Source organism: Hemiscyllium ocellatum, chromosome 5 (assembly GCF_020745735.1).
Source record: "Hemiscyllium ocellatum isolate sHemOce1 chromosome 5, sHemOce1.pat.X.cur, whole genome shotgun sequence".
Taxonomy (NCBI): Eukaryota; Metazoa; Chordata; class Chondrichthyes; order Orectolobiformes; family Hemiscylliidae; genus Hemiscyllium; species Hemiscyllium ocellatum.
The window spans coordinates 91,179,962-91,199,247 of NC_083405.1; the positions used below are offsets into that span (position 1 = coordinate 91,179,962).

General features: G+C 39.6%; 1 protein-coding gene across 1 annotated transcript in view; it reads left to right on the forward strand.

Annotated features, from left to right (window-relative positions):
* malrd1 (MAM and LDL receptor class A domain containing 1) overlaps positions 1-19,286 on the forward strand; it is a 348,342-nt gene that overhangs the window by 134,975 nt on the left and 194,081 nt on the right. Inside the window, exon 22 of the mRNA XM_060825709.1 lies at positions 4,304-4,549. Within this exon, the coding sequence (XP_060681692.1) occupies positions 4,304-4,549 (246 nt within the window). The remainder of the gene's footprint in view (positions 1-4,303; positions 4,550-19,286) is intronic.

The following is a 19,286-nucleotide window of genomic DNA, read 5'->3' on the forward strand; positions in this document are numbered from 1 at the left end:
GTAACAGTTAATGTTTCTTTCTGGCTTAGACAAGAAAGTTCTTGATTGAGGGTGGCATGGTGGCTCAGTGGCTAGCATTGCTGCCTCACAGTGCCAGGGACCTGGGTTCATTTCTACCCTCAGGTGACTGTCTGTGTAGAGTTTGCCCATTCTCCCCGTGTCTGTGTGGGTTTCCTCTGGGTGCTCTGGTTTCCTCTCACAGTCTAAAGCTGTGCAGGTTAGGTGGAGTGTCCAAACATATGCAGTCTAGATGGGTTAGCCATAGGAAATGCAAGGTTATAGGGATAGGACAGTGGGGTGGGTTTGGGGGGATGCTCTTCACACCAACAGGCCTGCTTCTACACTATAGGGATTCTATGCTGATTCTACTGATTGAGAGAGGTTGTAGTTTATTCACCCATGGGATGTGGGTGGTGCCAGCTGGAACAGCATTTATTGCCCTCCCCTAATTGGCACTGATATTATTTCAGAGGATAATTAAGAATCAGTCACATTATTGTGATTCTGGAGTCATAGGTAGGCCAAACCAGATAAGGATGACAGGTTCCCTTCTCTGAATGAAGATGTAGTTAGTTAAATAGCTAACTGAGACTCGTACAAAAGTAGAACAGAACCGACTTATCTAAATCACAAGCAATAAGGCCTGCACAGCACAGCCAGAATAAAGTGGCATGCTTGGGGAGTTTGATAGTGTGGGAGATCGGTGAAGTGGGGAGATGAACACATATTTTTACTTTCCCTTTCCTAATGCTTTCGGATCACACCACTTCATCCGCTGACAGCTAGATTCTTAAAAAGTACAACAGAAGTGAAAATCACAAACATAATTTCACTGTTCAAGAAGGGTAGCAAGCAGAAAACAGGAAACTATCAGCTATTTGCTTGACAGCATTGTGGAGAATGTGTTAGAAGTCATCATTAAGGAGTTTACATTTGGGCTATAGAAAACTCAGGGTAATCAGGAAGAAAGAGCATGGTTTTGAGAAAGGTAAAGCATATTTTACCAATTTATTCTTTGAACTCCATGCACTGTGAATAAAGGCAAGCCTATTGCCAGAGTCAGAGAGTCATGCAATACAGAAATGGACTCTCCGGTCCAATTCCTCCCATGCTGACCATATTCCGAAGTAAAGTAGTCCCACTTGTCTGTATTTGGCCCATATCCCTCTAAACATTTCCTATTTGTGTACCTGTCCTAATATCTTTTAAATGTTATAACTGTACCTGCATCTACCACTCCCTCTGGCAGCTCATTTCATACATACACCACTATCTGTGCGAAAAGATTGCCCCTTGGGTCCCTTTTAAATCTTTCCCCTCTCACCTTAAACCTGTGCTGTCTAGTTTTGAACTCCCCAACCAGAGGAATAAGACCTTGGCTATTTGCTCTATCCATGCTCCTCATGATTTTATAAACCTCTATAAGGTCACCCCTCATTCTGCAATGCTCCAGGGAAAACAGCCCCAGCCCATTCATCCTCTCTCTAGAGCTCAAGCCCTGCAATCCCAGTAACATCCTTGTAAATTTCATCTGCACCCTTTCAAGTTAAACATCATCTTTCCTCTATAGCAAGGAGACCAGAACTGAATACAGTATTCTAAAAGTTGCCTCACCAATTTCCTGTACAGCTGCATAATGATGTCCCAACTCTTATACTCAATGAATTGGCCAATGAAGGCAAGTATGCCAAACACTTTCTTCACCATCCTGTCTACCTGCGATTCTACTCTCAAGCAACTTCTTCATTGTCCACTATACCACCAATCCTGGTGTCACCTATATATTTACTAACCATATTTCCTAAATTCACATCCAGATCATTTATATAAATGACAAAAAAGTGGACTCAGCACCGATCCTTGCAGCACACTGTTGGTCACATGCCTCTAATCCGAAAAACAATCCTCTACCACCACCCTGCCTCCTACACTCACGTCAATTTTGTATCTAATTGACTAGTTCCACCTCGATTCCATGTGATCTAAAACTTGCTAACCAGACGACCATGTAGAACCTTGTCGACCTGCCTTGCTGAAGTCCATATAGACAGCATCCAACAATCTGTTTTTTTATCGATCTTCTTTGTCACCTCTTCAAAAAACTTAGGTTAGTGAGACATGATTTCTCACACACAATTTTGGGAAATTTGGCCCAATGGTGTTTATCTGGAGGTTGTTGAGTCTTGTCTTATACTTTGCAAAACAAAGGGAAGGGTGAATGATGTATACTCTATTTAGGTTCTACAAGATTTATAAACCCAGATTAAAATAATAAACAGGAACAGTAAAAGCCTTGCTGAATCATAGATTAGTAACAAAATGGCAACAAGGAAAGAAAGACAATATGCAGTCTTCTATATTTGTGAAGGGCCTGATTAAGATTGGCAATGACCATGTAAAGTCATGATTCAGATCTGATAAGTCAAATGCTTTCATGAATAAGCAATTAAAAGTCTGCTGCTGAGAAGAGCAGTCAGTTCAAAGAGTGAAACATGCTATAGGCTACTTAACAGCAGCATTTTCATCTTCCAAAGACAGGTGGTAATTTTAGGACGTAGTATGGAGGCAGTTCTGGTAAGATGTGTAGCTTTCTCTTGTTCAGTTATAGTGCCAGCTAGGAAGAAATGTAAAAACAACAAAAAATGTTGTAAATATTAAAGGACAACTAACATGCCTTCAATTACTGTAGAGGAGTTGCATATTCTAATGATGCCAATGGCACGCTATAGGTAACAGAATCAAAGTGAAAGTGGAATGAATCATTGTTATACAAATGACATCCTTTAAAGGATTAGAAAGATTGACGTTCTTACAGAAGCTTCTAGATCACACTTAATGCTCAAGCATTGGTTTGTGGGGATATCAAAATCACATTGAAAAGCAATTTGATACTTATTCATGTAACTAATGGAAAATGCACAAACCTGATCATCTCTGAGTTTGTAAATTTTGTGACTGGTGTTGTGAGTGGAATATCCAATAGCTGCTAAAATTGCTAAATCTATTTTTTAACAAATTATAACTGAATTTAGATCATTATTTTCAGCATAATTTCCTTGGTAAATGGAAATATAGAATTAGAAAAGAAGATACCATTACAAATTTATTTAAACTGTGCAGAAAATAGAAGACATATTTATGTTTTTGTTTAATTTACAATGCATTAGGGCATTGTACACTTTTACTAATGAGGCAGTTGGGAAAATGAGACTATTAAATTACCTGTTGTACATGATAGACTTTTGAAAGGCCAAAATATTGAAATATTCCAGAATATTAAATTAAATGTATTTTTATTTTTAAAATGTACTTAATATGGAAAAGTATCTTCTTTGATATAGACAGAAGAAAGGAACTATTATTAAAAACCTCACGCTAGAACTAACCATTTAAAGACCACTCTTTTCTCCTGCAATATAAGTTGTGTTCTTTTGAATTTGGCAATTTTATGTTTCCCCTGATGAGTCCGACACATGAAACCTTTGATTACATGGCTCTCTTTTCAACAAGACATACTTGTGAATACATATATGACACTGTTAACACAAAGATGAGGGATGTTCCAGTTGTTTGAGATGGGATGCGTGTTCAGTTAGTTGATTTCAGCTGGTGTGTGACTGTTGAGACACTATAATTAGCCTTTGTGCCCCAAGGCTGTAAACTGTTAAAATTAATTAAGGGCCCCAGACTTGCTCAATGAAGATTAATGCCTCCTGGAATATGTTGGCAATAGCTGAAGACTGGACCAGGTTGAGCTCTTTTTATACTGTAGTCAAATTGCCTAACAATGCATACTGCTGACCAAAATCAATGACATCGGTGAAGTACCAGAAATCTGATATGAAATATTCAACTCATCCATACTCACTGTTGTGGTAGAATGGGGGAGGATCCTATGGAGGACTGTCTGGTTATATTGTAAATTTGTGAGTGGCAAGCAGCTTTTCCTGCAGTTGCTCTCTCTTTAAATTAAGTAAAATCAAAAATTAGGCAAGATTGTTTAATAGAAATTAGACATTTTAACATTTCAGAACAAACTTAAATCATTGAGTTGGTAATTTAGAATAATACTTTGTTAAATCCTGTTTCATTTGCTGTGTTTGTTAAGTCATCACAATGAAGAATGTACTGATCTAAGAAGTTTTAAACGAAATATATAACTAAGGTGATAATATATGTACTAACAGAATTAACTACTACTGAAAGACATACAGACCAATATCTATTGACTGTGAATGACACTTCAGTGATTCCTTCATAAGCCGTTTAAACTTATTCACAGGAATTCTTTCCTCATTTGCAGGACTCTGTCCACAAGGTTATTTGGAGTGCCAGAATGGAAATTGTTACCAACCAGAACAGAGATGTGATTTTGTAAATGATTGCAGTGACAATACAGATGAGAGAGAATGTGGAACATCCTGCACCTTTGAGACTGGACAATGTGGTTGGAAAAATTCCCTGGCAGATAACTTTGACTGGATCTTGGGGCAGGGTTCATTTCAAAGTCTTCGGCCGGTGAACGATCAGAGCCTAGGAAATGAGAATGGTAATTTGTTAATTTGTGTTGCATTTAAGTTAAAGGAAGTAAATAATTGTGTTAACGTACCATTATTGAATTGGTTTGGCAAATCATTTGTAATTGTTTGCCAGGTGCCTGACGTGATGACACAATAATAGAAGAGCCATTTGTGTGGAATATTAATAATCCATACAAACGACGATGATTAACTGTTCTTCCTCAAAATATGGACAATAGTTCTTTGATTATTCATCTGCAGACGTTATAGTAGATTTAAGTAGATTTAACTATAACAGTGCATGTTGGTTTCCTGTTTTTAATATTCATTGACAGGATGACGGCATTTCTGGCAGACCAGTATGTGTTGCCCATTCTAATTGCCCGGAAGCAGTTAAGAGTGAACCACATTGGAATCACATGTAGGCCAGACCAAGTAAGGATGGCAGATTTTTTTCTGAAAGGACATCAGTGAACCAGTTGAATTTTTTCCAATAATCGACAATGGATCCATGGTCATCATTAGACTTTTATTTCCAGATTTTAAAAAAATAATAATTTCAAATTAGATGCCCAGAACATTACCTGAGTGTCTGGACTAACAGTCCAGCAATAAACCCACTAGGCCATCACATCCTCTATCTCTTTTCACATAGAGATTAACATAACATTATCATAATGATAACTGGTAATAGGAATTGCAAATCAACAGTGTACTGAAGGATATTTTCTTGACAATTGTCTCAAGTAGCAAGCAAATAATTTTTTAAAATCCATGTTCAGAATGAATTGCTAATGAAAACCCAAAATTGCAATTATTTTGATTTCATTGTGGCCAAACCAATTGTCACCTGACAACATATTCACTGAAATTTGATAGCACCACCCATGGTTTTCAGACATTAAACAAATCCATAACACTTCAACATGTTGAGGAGGGAGACTTTATTTCATATAATATCATATTGTGTCATCTACCATGCTGGTGTAGAGCAGAAAAGGAACATAAGAACAAATACTTTTTTTCCTCTGCTGTATCCAAGAATTGTACCTGGGTACATGTTCCTAAGATGTCACCATAAGAAAGCATACATTGGAAAAGCTTTTCGTTGTACTCCTACAATTTTGAACAACACTCAGGAATCAGTGAGGGGAGCAAGGACAATCTGCAACTCCCATGACCTGGCATATCTCCCACTCTACCATTACCATCGCACCATGGGAGAATGCTGGTTCACTAATGAAAGCATGTCAGGATCAGCCCAGGAATACTAAACAAAAGGTGTAAAACTGGTGAGACTACAATATAGCGTTGTTTGCATGCCAAAACAGCATTAACAACAAGCAATAGGCAGAGTCGTGCAGTTATGTAACCAACAGATCATATCTAAGCTTTGCAGTCTTTCCATATTTAGTTATAAATGGTTGTGGATGTGAGAAACGAAGCTCACTCACTTCAATAATTTCAGTCCGAGACAAGATTTGAATCAGTAGTGTCATTTATTTCACACTTGCAAGTGGGTGTGATGTCCACAAGGCAGGGACAAAACACACTGAATTCAACAAATACTCGATATTTATATAATTTGGTTCCTACATTTTTTTTATTTCATTGTTCCCCCCCGTTTACATCCTCCACTTCCCTAAGACTGGTAACCATTACTCCTATTTATCTCTTGTCTTATCTGGCCTTGTATGTGACAAAATACTTATTCCTGGCCTCACAAGGCCATTTGACCTCATCCCATCCTTTGCTTACCATTATCTACTCCCTCCATCTGTTCCTTTCCTCACAGCATCTTATCACTAAGCCCTTTTAATTGGGGTTTGTTCCTGTGTTTCTGTAAAAGTGGGAAACAGATGTTTATACCTACTGATGAGACAGGCATATCTGGTTTAACTGCCTCTCTTCACAGCATTTTATCTAGTCCCTGTATTTCTACCATTGTTTTGCAGTCCCATTTTTTTCTTGTATACATTTTTAGCTAATACAAAAAAAAATTATACATTTCCTCCACATAGTTCCCATTCTTGTTGACTCAGCTCTTGGCTGAAACAATTACACACTGGTGTGAGTTCATTTATTTTTGTATAAGCAATTATAATTGCAGAAGTAACATTAATTTACCTATATCCCACAGTGTATAATTAAATAACTCACTGGCCGAGCAGGCTCGACAAAAGTCCATGACCAGTGTAGTGGGGTGGGGAGTGCCCAGTACTTCAGTCTAATCATCAACCAGTAGTGCCAAGTGAATGATCCATCTCAGCCTCCTCCAGAGATCGGCAGCATCACTAATACCTGTCTTCAGCAAATTTGATTCACTCCACGTGATATCAAGAAACGGCTGGATGCATTAAACACTGCAAAAGTTCAGGGCCCTAACAACATTCTGGCCATAGTACTGAAGATACGTGCTCCATAACTTGCCACCCTTCAAAGTAAGCTGTTCTAGGGCAGCGGCAAAACTAGTGTCTACTTGATAATGTGGAAATTCCCAGGTTTTTCCTACACATAACATAGGACAAATCCAATACAGCTAATTACTGTCCGATTAGTCTACTTTAGGTCATCAGTAAAATGATTGAATAAGTCATCAACAATACTATAAAGCAGCACGAGCTCAGCAACAACCTACTCATTTGACAGTCAGTTTAAGTTCCACAAGGCCATTCACATCATGATCTCATTATAGCTTTTATTAGTTACAGCCTGTGCAATAACGACCCATTATTCCAAATCTGCTTTTCTGCCTATTAGTGAATCATTACTCCATGCTCAGTACATTCCCTCTATCCTATTTGCTTTATTTGCCCAAGTTACAGATTTTGATACAGTTCATTCTGCTACAACACAGTTGTGTTTTTCTGCAATCTCGCAGTGTAGAAAAGGGCACTAAGGAAAACTGCTATCGAAAATCACACTCTAGAAGATCGCTACAGAAAATCACTATACCCAGTCAGTCGAAAGTGTGCGTTCTCCAAACAGCGTCTACAATTCATCAATCACATTATAGCCAATTCTCACGGATGAAAAGCACATTATAACGGAATGACCTGTACATGCCATGATCCATGCCTGAAACAAGCATTAGGTTTTTTTTTAATCTGCCATTTACAAATAAGGGAGCCTAACACCTCTGCCATATTAGTTTGTTCTGAATTAGAGTCTTCTGGTCCTCGTCAAAAAAACATTTGGGGAAAAATCTTTTTGCATGGTGCCAATGCTAGTGGCAGTAAGCAGCACATTGTATTCAGAGAGTACAGCAAACAGATGCAATTGTGAAAAATGTGGAGCTGGGACTTGCAGCAGTACTCCACCTCTTTTCATTCATTCACAGGATAAGGGTGTCATGGCTAGGCCCACACTTATTGTCCAGTTAGGAGTTGATCACCTTGTTGTGGATCTGGAATCAGACCAGATTAAGGATGTCACATTGAAGGAACAGCACCTCATCTTCTGCCTGGGCAGCTTACAGCCAGAGGACTCAACGTTGATTTCTCCAATTTCAAATAAACTCCCTCTCCATCCCCCGACTCCCCTCCCAGCTCCACCCCATCCCTTCCACTGCTCCCTGCCATCAACCGGATTCATTCCTTCCATTGCCCAACCAGGTCGTACCTTCTACCTGTCTCCACCTATCCCTACTTCACCACCCTGCCCCACCCAACCCCTTTATCTGCAGCTCCCCCCATGCCCACACCCAGTCCTGAAGAAGGGTTACACCCGAAATGTCGACTTCTCCACCTCCTGATACTGCCTGGCCTGCTGTGATGTGCTAACATGGCAGGCAATTAATACATAGCAATTTCCCAACAGTATGCTAATTACCAGAAAATTATGATTTTGGTTCAAGAGTAAAACTTATTCAGGAAACAGGGGATATCTCTCCTGTTTCTTTCCAAAATAGTGCCATTTGGATTTTTTTCCACTTGAAATAATCTTAGACTCAACACCTCATACAATCTCCAACAGTACTGTAATGGAGTGTGATTTTTGTACTCAAATCCAGTGTTGATGTTTGAACCCTGAATATTTTGATTTAGAGGTGACTGCCTCCAGCTGAGCCTCCAGTCTGCCCATTTTGGGCATGAGCATTTGTCTCTCCATGTGTGACACCAAAATAGATTTATTTATTTTGATGACTACAGTAAGCCTCAACAATATGTGCCTCTCATAACCTCTGCCAAATGAACAGTTAGCAATTTAGCAACATGTTGAATTCTAGACCTGTTCCTTCAGATGCAATATAAAGAATTTATATCAAGGTGAGTCTTCCACAGGGGCTATATGGAACTATGGAAAGTAAGTACAGGAGACTATGGAGCCCATCATGTCTGCACTAACTCTCTGAGTATTTAAACTTGGTTCTAATCTTATGCTATTTTCCTACAAACCTGCATTCCGATTCAATTTAAACAATCATCTAAGTACCTCTGGAATGCTTCAATTCAACCTACCTTCATCACATTACCAGGCAGTGCATTCTAGACCCTAACTGCTTGCTGATGAAGGACTTATGCCTGAAACGTCAATTTTCCTGCTCCTCGGATGCTGTCTGACTTGCTGTGATTTTCCAGCACCACACTCTCGATTCATCTGCATGATTCATGTTAAAAACGTATCAACATTATTACGATGATATGGTGCTCAAAACTGTATACAATTCTCCAGCTGAGTTCTAACTAGTATCTTATATAAGTTTAGCTCATGTAATTTTAGCATGGTCTCCCTGCCTTTATATTCCATACCCCTATAAACAAAGCCTAGGAAAATGTATGCTGCACTAAAAGCTTTTCTGCCATCTTTCATATCTTATGTACACCCTGGAGTCCCTGCTCCTGCACATCCTTTAAGATAGTAAGTTTTAATGTCTCTCCATATTCCTTGTATCAAAATGTAGTGCCTCACACTTCTGTACATTGAACTTCATCAGGCAACTCTCCACCCATGCCCCCATATCATTGTTCTTTTGAAGTTCCACACTGTTTCCCTCACAATGTTTAATTTCCCAAATTTTGTTTCATCCACAAACTTTGAAATTGTCCCCTGCTCACCATGTTTTAGATTAGTTAAAAATATCAAACCTTCTTCCATTAATCATTTCCCATTCCTAAATATTTCCTGTCCCTCTTCTGAATCAATCTATACTTTTCACTTACTATTAATGCTATCCAAATAGGTTTTTCTCGAAGTTTCCCCATCGCTAAAGTTAATCTCATTATTCTGTAATTTCTAGGCTAATGGTTACAATAGTTTTGAACAAGTGCATAATGTTTGCAATTCTCTAATCCTCCGACACTACCCCAAATCCAATGTAGATTGAAAGGTTAGTTCCAATGCCTCTCTAATTTCCACTCTTAATTCCTTCAGTATTTTTGGGGTATATTTTATCTTGGCCCAGTGTCTTACAACTGTCGAGTACCGACAACTTGTGTCATCCCTCCCTCTTGTCAGTTTTGATCACTTCTAGTGACTGAATTTCCTCTTTTCTCACCATGGTCTGGGCAAGCTCATCATGCCCTAGGCAGGTTCTGCCTTGTAGGTAAAGATCAATGCATAGCATTAATTTAACACCTAATCCATGTTTTTTACCTCTCAGTATAAATCCTTTTTTGTTGCCTCCTTTTATCACCCTTTTACTACTTATGTGCTTATTGAACACATAGAGATTTCCTTTTGTGTTGGTTGCCAGTCTTTTCTCATAATCCCTTCATGCTTCTCATGTTTGTAATTTCACCTCCTTTCTGAACCTTCTGTATTCAGGTTGGCTCTCAATTGTTTTTATTACCTGACACCTGTCATAAGAACACTTTATCTTCTTTAACCTGATTTCTCACTCCATTATAAAATAGATCTTTGGGGTATCCCTTTGTGGTTATGTTAATTAAAATAAAAAAAAGTCTTACCAAAGGCAGATCATAGGCTCCTGATATGGTCGCAAGTGGTATATTAGAGTATTAGTGAAAAAACCGTATGCTGACGCAAGAGCAAGTTTCAATGAACAGATCACTGGCTGTTTCAGCAAGCAATGTGTTAGTTAGATGGTGAGTCAAGCGTCTACTGAAGCTATTAGAGCTCCAACTCTTAGAGATCACTCATCAATGAAATATAGCATGTAGTCATGATCTGGTCAAGTGTATGGCAACAGCTGTTTGAGCAGATCCTTGAAGACTACTAATCCCTAGTAATGCATAATGTCTGAGTATTTAGGGGAATCATGATTTCTGTATAAAGGCAGAGATGGAGGTTGGTTAGCTCAGTTTAGTGGGGTGGCTGAGTTGCAATGTAGCATGGTGCTAATAGCATTGATTCCATTCCCATGGTAATCGACTAAAGTTACCATGAAGTATTACCTTCTCATACTCTCCCTTCACCTGAGATGGTTTAATCTGCACCAGCAATATGATCTGGCTGGACTATGGCAACTTTACCTTTCACTCTGCAAAGAGGAACTTACTTTTAAAGATTCTTTAACATGTTATTGCATTCTACATATAGCGGACTTGCTTCTAACCAAAGCAAAGTATCAAATTATACAAATTAAACAGTTTATTGCCAACAGCATGATTTTTAAAGCATTAAAAAGTCACCAGGTACAACCATCATCTACCTGCTTTGAGCCCTGAGGCAAAAGTAGTTTGTGTACTGAAAGTAAAGATAATCCATCAATGTGCTAACTGTTTAGTAAACAGAACACTCAACAGCACAGCACGAGAGCAGACTGTAACATAGAGCTGGTGAAAGTGTTGAGATGGTCAACATGGGGTTTTTGGCTCCCATCAGCACAATCATTTTTCACTATTTAAATTTATTGACATCTGATTTGAAACAACATGGCAGCAGAATGCTTCAGTTAAGCAGCTTGTCTAACAAATGCCCAGTCATTGTAAAAGCAGCCAAACATGACAATACTTTCTGCCATTCCCATTTTGTCTGGCGTTTTGAATGACTAGATCACTGGGGCAGATGGAGAGCTTGCTCTGAGGTCTCTACTGATCCACAGTGGACCTGCATGGCAGAAAAATCCAAGATGAATTTATGTCCTTTTGCTATGTGGTAACATTGAGTTTGACTGATTTTTGATGATTCCCAGATCCAAAATATTGCAATGCCTTTGTAAGATTTTATGAGTTTGTAAATTGGGTGATGATTTTCCTGATGTAAAATATAACTGAATGAATTCATTTACAAAATATGTGTGTCTTCCTAAGGTTAACAATCTCTAGATTATTGCCTTAGCCACATGTAAATTGGTATAGAGACACAGATTGGAAGAGTTAATAGATGACTGAAGGATCAGACTGAGAAGCGAGGTTCCTCTTCACAGGACATTGCACTCAGTCTAGTAGTGAAAGAGCTGTACCAATGATGCTGGCTGATTCTGAACAGAATGGGACCAATGGTCTCATAGAATTAATTAATTAGGACGGTGGGAATAGATTTAAATGAGTATAATCAGTGGCGAGGTGTCCAGGGGAAAGGGATTTACAAGAAATGAAATAAGCCAAAATACATAAGAAGCAGGAGGTTTGGCCAGAATACAGATCATGGGTGGACATAAATGGCCAGGATCTATGACGAGACAAGGCTGTCAGAAAAGAGATGTCAATATTAGGGCGAACCAGATGGGAGGGTGCAATGATGAGAAGCATTACAGTGGAATTGGAAGAAAACAGGCAACTGACAGGAAGAAGTGAAGGCACTTAATCAACCTGAACTTCAGGTGGGAACTTCAGGTAAAATGGAATAAGCTGAAAGAAGAAGATATATGACTGGGGGACATCTAGAATTACAAAACATGGGTAAAAATAAAATGACAGGAACTGCTTTCAAAAATTATCATCGCACAGAATTACATAAATTATCCACAAACAGGCCATTCAGTCCAATCAGACCAATATTCTTCTCATCTTTCCTTGTCAGAATCTATCACGTACAGTCCTCAATTTTTGCTTCCCTCTTTTAATTATCTGCCTGTCCTTAAAGTGCACCCAAACCCCTTAGCTAGTATGTGTGATCACAGGTTGTAAAGTTTCAGTACACTTTGGGTAATGAAGATTCTTTTGAATTTTCTATTTACTTTCTTGGCATCTATTTTAAATTGCTGGCCTCCAGCTTTCCCTGAAGTAAAAGTATTCTCCTTGTGTTTAATCTTGCAAAACCTTTCATATCTTTAAAGAGCTTTATTAAGTGAAGCTTCAGCCTTGTCATTTCCAGAAAATAGAAACCCAGTCTATTTCATCCTTTATGGTTGATGTAATCTCACAATTCTAATACTATTGTAACAAAACCTTCAGGCTTCTATTGTTATTTTCATAAAATAGTGACCAGAATAGTGCAGTCTATCCGAGGATTATTTCTATTCCAGTAGAAATAGGTCCAACTTCTGGGGTTCCATTTTTTTAAGGGACTACGAACGTGAGGACCATCTTCAACTGGTTGTGTACTTGAACCCCCCTTTCCTCAAACTTGTTTAGACACTTGTTTTACAAGATATGGAGGAACCTGTGTTGGACTGGGGTGGACAAAGTTAAAAATCACACAATGCCAGGTTGTAGTCCAATAGGTTTAATTGGAAGCATTAGCTTTTGGAGTGCTGCTCCTTCACCGGGTAGATGAGAAACGAGATCATCAGACACAGAATTTCTAATAGAAGATTACAGTGACATGCAGCTGAAATGATATATTGAACAAACCTAGATTGCTGTCTAAGTTTGTTCTCTAGATCATTCCAGTTGCATGACACTGTTATCTTTTGCTAGAAAATCTGTGTCTTATGATGTCATTTCACAACCACCTGATGAAGGAGCAGCACTCCGAAAGCTAGTGTGCTTCCAAATAAGCTTGCTGGACCATAATCTGGTGTTGTGTGATTTTTAACTTTGTTTTACAAGTAATAGGAAAGATGTTGTTAAACTTGAAAGAGTGCAGAAAAAGTTTACAAAGGTGTTGCCAAGGTTGGAGGGTTTGAGCTATAGGGAGAGGCTTAATAGGCTTGGGTTAATTTCCCTGAAGCTTCAGAGGCTGAGGGGTGACCTTATAGAGGTTTATAAAATCTTGAGGGGCATGGACAAAGTGAAAAGCCAAGGTCTTTTCCCAAGGTAGGGGAGTCCAAACTGAAGGGCATAGGTTTACGGTGAGAGGGGAAAGATTTAACAGGGGCCAAAGGGGCAACTTTTTCATGCAGAGGGTGGTGTGTGTATGCAATGAACTGCCAGGGGAAGTGGTGGAGGCTGATACAAATACAACATTTAAAAGGTATCTGGAAGGGTACCCGAAAAGGAAGCATTTAGAGGGACATGGGCCAAATGCTAGAAAATAGGATTAGATTAATTTAGGACATCTGGTTAGCATGGACGAGTTAGACTGAATGGTCTATTTTAGTGCTGCATAACTCTATGACTCCATAATATGTGACCTGTTAGCCTTCTTAGCAGACTGTGGTCCTACACAGATCCCTTTGGTGAAATACATTTGCCAATTATATATCCCAATTGGATTTTATTGTACTCCACTGGCAGATTGGCAGATGGAGGGACAAAGCATTGGATGACAAGCCGGGGATATCATTCTTGCATCTACCTGCTACCTCTCATTCCATTGCAACTGCATCAGCAGCTAGGGAGAGGTCAGAACATCAACCCACTTTAATGCCAATTGAAGCCCCTAAGATACAGATTAATGTTTACGTAAAGATCATCCATCACTGCTGCTCGGATTTTGCTTGTGGTGAGAGAGATACACATCAACAATGCAGCCCAGCAGGTTGGGTGGGTCACTAATCAGGGCTGGTGTGGTGCTCCTTTCATAAGCCCCTTCTGCTTATTGGAAGTCTACACAAGGTCTTCTGAACCAACTATCTCCCTTCCCCCTTATTGCCCATACACCTGTTCATCTAATCATCCCCACCTCCATAATCTGATGCCTTGGTCCAAGTAAACTCCTGGAGTTATCCAGTCTGCGTTTGGTGTCTATCCCTAATGTTATGAAACAGATGCTGCCCAGGTTATGATGAGAGAAGAGAAAACTTAGTGAAGGATTTAAAATTGGTAATGAGAAGGTATTGGATAAACTGTTGGTGCTCAAACTAGATAACGCATTGGGACAGATGAGACGCTTCTGAGGATATTGAAGACAGTAAGAGTGGAAATTGTAGAGGCACTGGCCATAATCTTCCAGTCTTCCCTGGATTCAGAGTGGTTCCAGAAGATTAGAGATATGCAAATATTATGCCCGCATTCAAAAAATTGTTAAGATCAGCCCAACAGTTATGGACCAATCAGTTTAACATCAGTGTCATGGAGTCATAGAGACGTACTGCACGGAAACAGACCCTTCAGTCCAACTCCTAAATTAATCTAGTCCCACCTGCCAGCACTTGGTCCTTATCCCTCTAAAGCCTTCTAATTAAAACACCCATCCAAGTGCCTTTTAAATGTTGTAATTGTACCAAACTCCACCACTTGCTCTGGCAACTCATCCCACACATGCACCACCAACGAAAACATTGCCCCATCGGTCCCTTTTAAATCTTTCCACTCTCTCCCTAAACCTATGCCCTGTAGTTTTGAACTCACACAACGCAGGGAAAAGACCTTGTCTATTTACCATATCAAAGCCCCTTATGACTTTATAAACCTCTGTAAGGTCACCTCTCAGCTTCCAAAATGCTGGGGAAAACAGCCCCAGCCTATTCAGCCTCTCTCTACAGCTCAACCCCTCCAAACCTGGCAACATCCTTGTAAATCTTTTCTGAACCTTTTCATGTTTCACAACATCCTTCTGATAGGATGGAGACCAGAATTACACACACTATTTCAAAAGTGGCCTAACCAATGTCCTGTACAGTCACAACATGACTTCCCAACTCCTGTAATCAATACTCTGACCATTAAAGTGGGAAAATTTCCAGAAACAATTATTCACGATAATAATAATAATAATAATAGTAATAATAGTAACAAACTAAAAATGTGGATTGAAATTGAACAATCAGCATGGAATTGATAAGTTAAAAACATGCCTAACTAATCAAGGTTTGTGTAAAGATTTGTATCTTGGGTGATGGTTGTCGTAGTTGTGGGTATGTTTGCCGAGCTGGGAAATTGATTTGCAGATATTTTGTCCCCTGTCTAGGTGACATCATCAGTGCTTTGGAGCCTCCTGTGAAGCGCTGCTGTACTGTGTCTTCTGGAATTTATTTGGTTCCGTTCCTGCTGCTTCCAGTTGCCAGTTCCAGTTGTTCGGTATAGTGGCCGGTATATTGGGTCCAGGTCAATGTGTTTGTTGATGGAGTCCATGGTTGAGTGCCATGCTTCTAGAAATTCTCTGGCTGTCCTCGGTTTGGTTTGTCCAATGGTGGTTGTGTTGTTCCAGTCAAATTTATGGTCCGTGTCATCTATGTGCATGGCTACGAGGGAAAGCTAGTCATGGCGTTTAGTGGCTAGTTGGTGTTCATGGATGCAGATTGCTAGTTATCAGCCTGTTTGCCCTATATAGTGTTTTGTGCAGTCTTTGCACGGAATCCTGTAAATTACGTTCATCTTGCACATGATGAGTATCGATTCTTTTGTCCTGGTGAGTTTGTGTCTGAGCAGGGCTGTCGGTTTATGGGCTGTCATGAATCCCAGTGATTGGAACAGTCTGGCTGTCAGTTCAGAGATGTCTTTTATATAAGGCAGCATGGCTAGTGAGTTAGGTCTTTGTATGTTCTCATCACATTGTTTGTCTATTAGGCAACTGCGGATGAAGTTGTGGGGATTCCCGTTCTGGGTGAATACTCTGTAGAGGTGCTCTTCTTCCCTTCATAGGTCGGGAGTGTTGCACTGTGTTGTAGCCCTTTTAAACAGGGTCCTAATGCAGCTTCTCTCACAAATCCAACCCAAACTCTGGATTAGATATGTGGACAACACTTTTGTTATCATTAAGAGAACAGAAATCGAGAACACACACCAGATTATCAATACCATGTTCACAGGGATCAGAATTACAAGAGAGGAGGAATCCAACAATCAACTCCCATTCCTGGATGTACCTGACAGCCAGGACTACACATTTGAGTGGGGTAACACAACGATGATAGGACCAGCCAAACAGAGGACAGCCAGAGAATTCCTAGAAGCATGGCAATCATCCACAGACTCCATCAACAAGCACATAGACCTAGACCCTAAATACCAGTCACGACAACAAACAACCAGAACTGGCAACTGGAAGCAGCAGAAACAGAGCCAAATTAATTCCAGAAGACACAGTACAGCAGTGCTTCATAGGAGGTTCCAAAGCACTGAAGATGTTACCTAGAGAGGGAACGAAACATCTGTAAATCAACTTCCCAGCTCAGTGAACAAACCCACAACTATGACTTGCCTAACTATCTTGCTGATGTTTCTTAAAGAGGTAGCAGAAAATATTGATGAGAGGAAGCTTGTTAGTGTGATGTACATCAACTTATAAAAGGTGTTCAATAGAGTGCTGCATAATAGACTTGTGCACAAAGTTACAGGTCATGAAGTAAAAGGGACAGTAACAATATGAATTCAAAATTGTCCGACAGACACAGAGTCGTTTTGGAGCCTCAAGAAAGTTTGTAGGTGAATTCCCTAGGACTGGTATTGGGACCAAAACCAAAAATTGTTGTAGAAACTAAGCAGGTCCGGCAGCATCTGTAGAAAGAAAGCAGAGATAATGTTTTGAATCAATGAGCCATTATTCAGAACTGATGGTCATTTGGAAAAGCGGTATCTATGTGGAAGACAGGGGGATGATGGTGGTATGTGATGGTCGGGTGGGAGTGCAGTGGGGGGGTGCAGAGTAGGTGTGAGAGGACAGGTGGAGATGGAGGTCAAGGAGAGAAAACAACAGGTGGAAGAGATAAGGATGGATAATCATATAGAGAAAGAAAAGCTGGTAATGGGGGCAAGTGGCAGGTGACTGTGAGGAGTTTGCTCATTCTTCCCAAGTCTGATTTGGCTTCCTCCAGGTGCTCCGGTTTTCTGCCGCAGTCCAATGATGTGCAGGTTAAGGTGGATTGGCCAGACTAAATTGTCCATAGTGTCCATGGATGTGTGGTCTAGATGGATTCGCCATGAGAAATAGAGGTTATGGAGGTGGGGTGACGTGCAATGGGGAGTGGCAGCAGGTGCTCTTCAGAGGGTCAGTGCAGACTCTATAGAATAAATAGCCTCTTTCTAGGCATTCAATGCTCTGTCCTCTCATTCATTTCTCTGCACCTTCACCACCACCACTTCACCTTCAGCATAAATGCCACTTTATCCTAGCTGCTATCAATTCTGAAAAGAGTCATAAGACTGAAACATTAATTCTGCTTTCTCTCCACAGATGCTGAGATTCTCCGGAAATTTGTTTCATTTAAGACTTTCAGCATCTGTTGTTTTCTGTTTTATTTTGGTTATGGGATCCTTGCCTTCCCTAACATATATAAATGATCAAAATTGTAGTGTTACATGGTCAATTTCAAAGTTTGCAGATGACACAGTACTGCACAAGGACATTGACACTTTGGTGGAGTGGACAGAGAGGCAGCTGATGAAGTTCACTGTTATGTTTGGTACAAAGAACAAGGAAAGACAGTTTAAAATATCAGGTACAATTCAAAAGGGTGTTCAGCAACACTGAGACCTGGGCATATATGTAAAAGCTGCAAATGTGTTGCTGGTCAAAGCACAGCAGGTTAGGCAGCATCTCAGGAATAGAGAATTCGACGTTTCGAGCATAAGCCCTTCATCAGGAATAACCAATCTCAATGACATGCCACTGTCTATAACTCCTTCTAAAAACTTAATCCTAAATTCTTTAGGTAGCTAATGAGATTATCTATTATCTCTACTATATTGGTGTGAATTTTCCAACCTTTGTTAGATTCTGAAATGTTCCTACAGACTGGAAAGTAGTAAATGTAATCCTTCAGTTCGTAAGGGAAGGAGTCAGAAAACAACTTTCAACAGTCACATCGACATCTTTTTTGTGGGGCTGGTGTTAAAATTAGATGTTAAGCAAGTTATAATTAGGTATTTAGTGAACCTCAACATAATCATAAAGAGTCAGCATTGCCTTTGTGAAAGAGAAAGTCTTTAACCAATTTATGGAAATTCCAAGATGAAGTAACATTTGTTACAAATAAAGAGGCATCTATTGACAGACTCTACTTGGATTTCCAGAAGGTATTTGACAAGGTTTCATTTAATAGATCATTGCACAGACTGAAGCTCATGGTTTAGAGGGTAATATATAGGGATTGAAAATTGGCTGGCTTGCAGAAAACAGAGAGCGTGCATAAATGTTTATTTATTCAGATTGGCAGGATATGATAAATGAGGTTTTTTTAGACAACTGATGTACCCCTCAACCTTTTATAATTTTTATCAGTGATTTATATAATTGATTGAAGGTTTAGTGGCAACTTTGCAGAAGATATAAAGATATATAGGAAACCATACTAAAAGCAAATAGCTGCAAATACTGGAAATCCAAAATAATAGCAGAAAGTGCTGGAGAAGCTCAGCAAGTCTGGAAACAACCTTAGAGAGAAAAACAGAATTGATGTTTTGAGTCCAGTATGACTCCTCTTTGGACTCAAATTATTAACTCTATTGTTCTGTCTTACCAAAGCTGCCAGACCACCTGCATTTCTCCATTACTCTCAGATATCATTATAATTAGGAACATATATTGTGAGGGTGACATAACAAGGATGCAGATAGGTTAACTGAGTCAGCAAAAATTTGTCAGTTTGAGTACAAT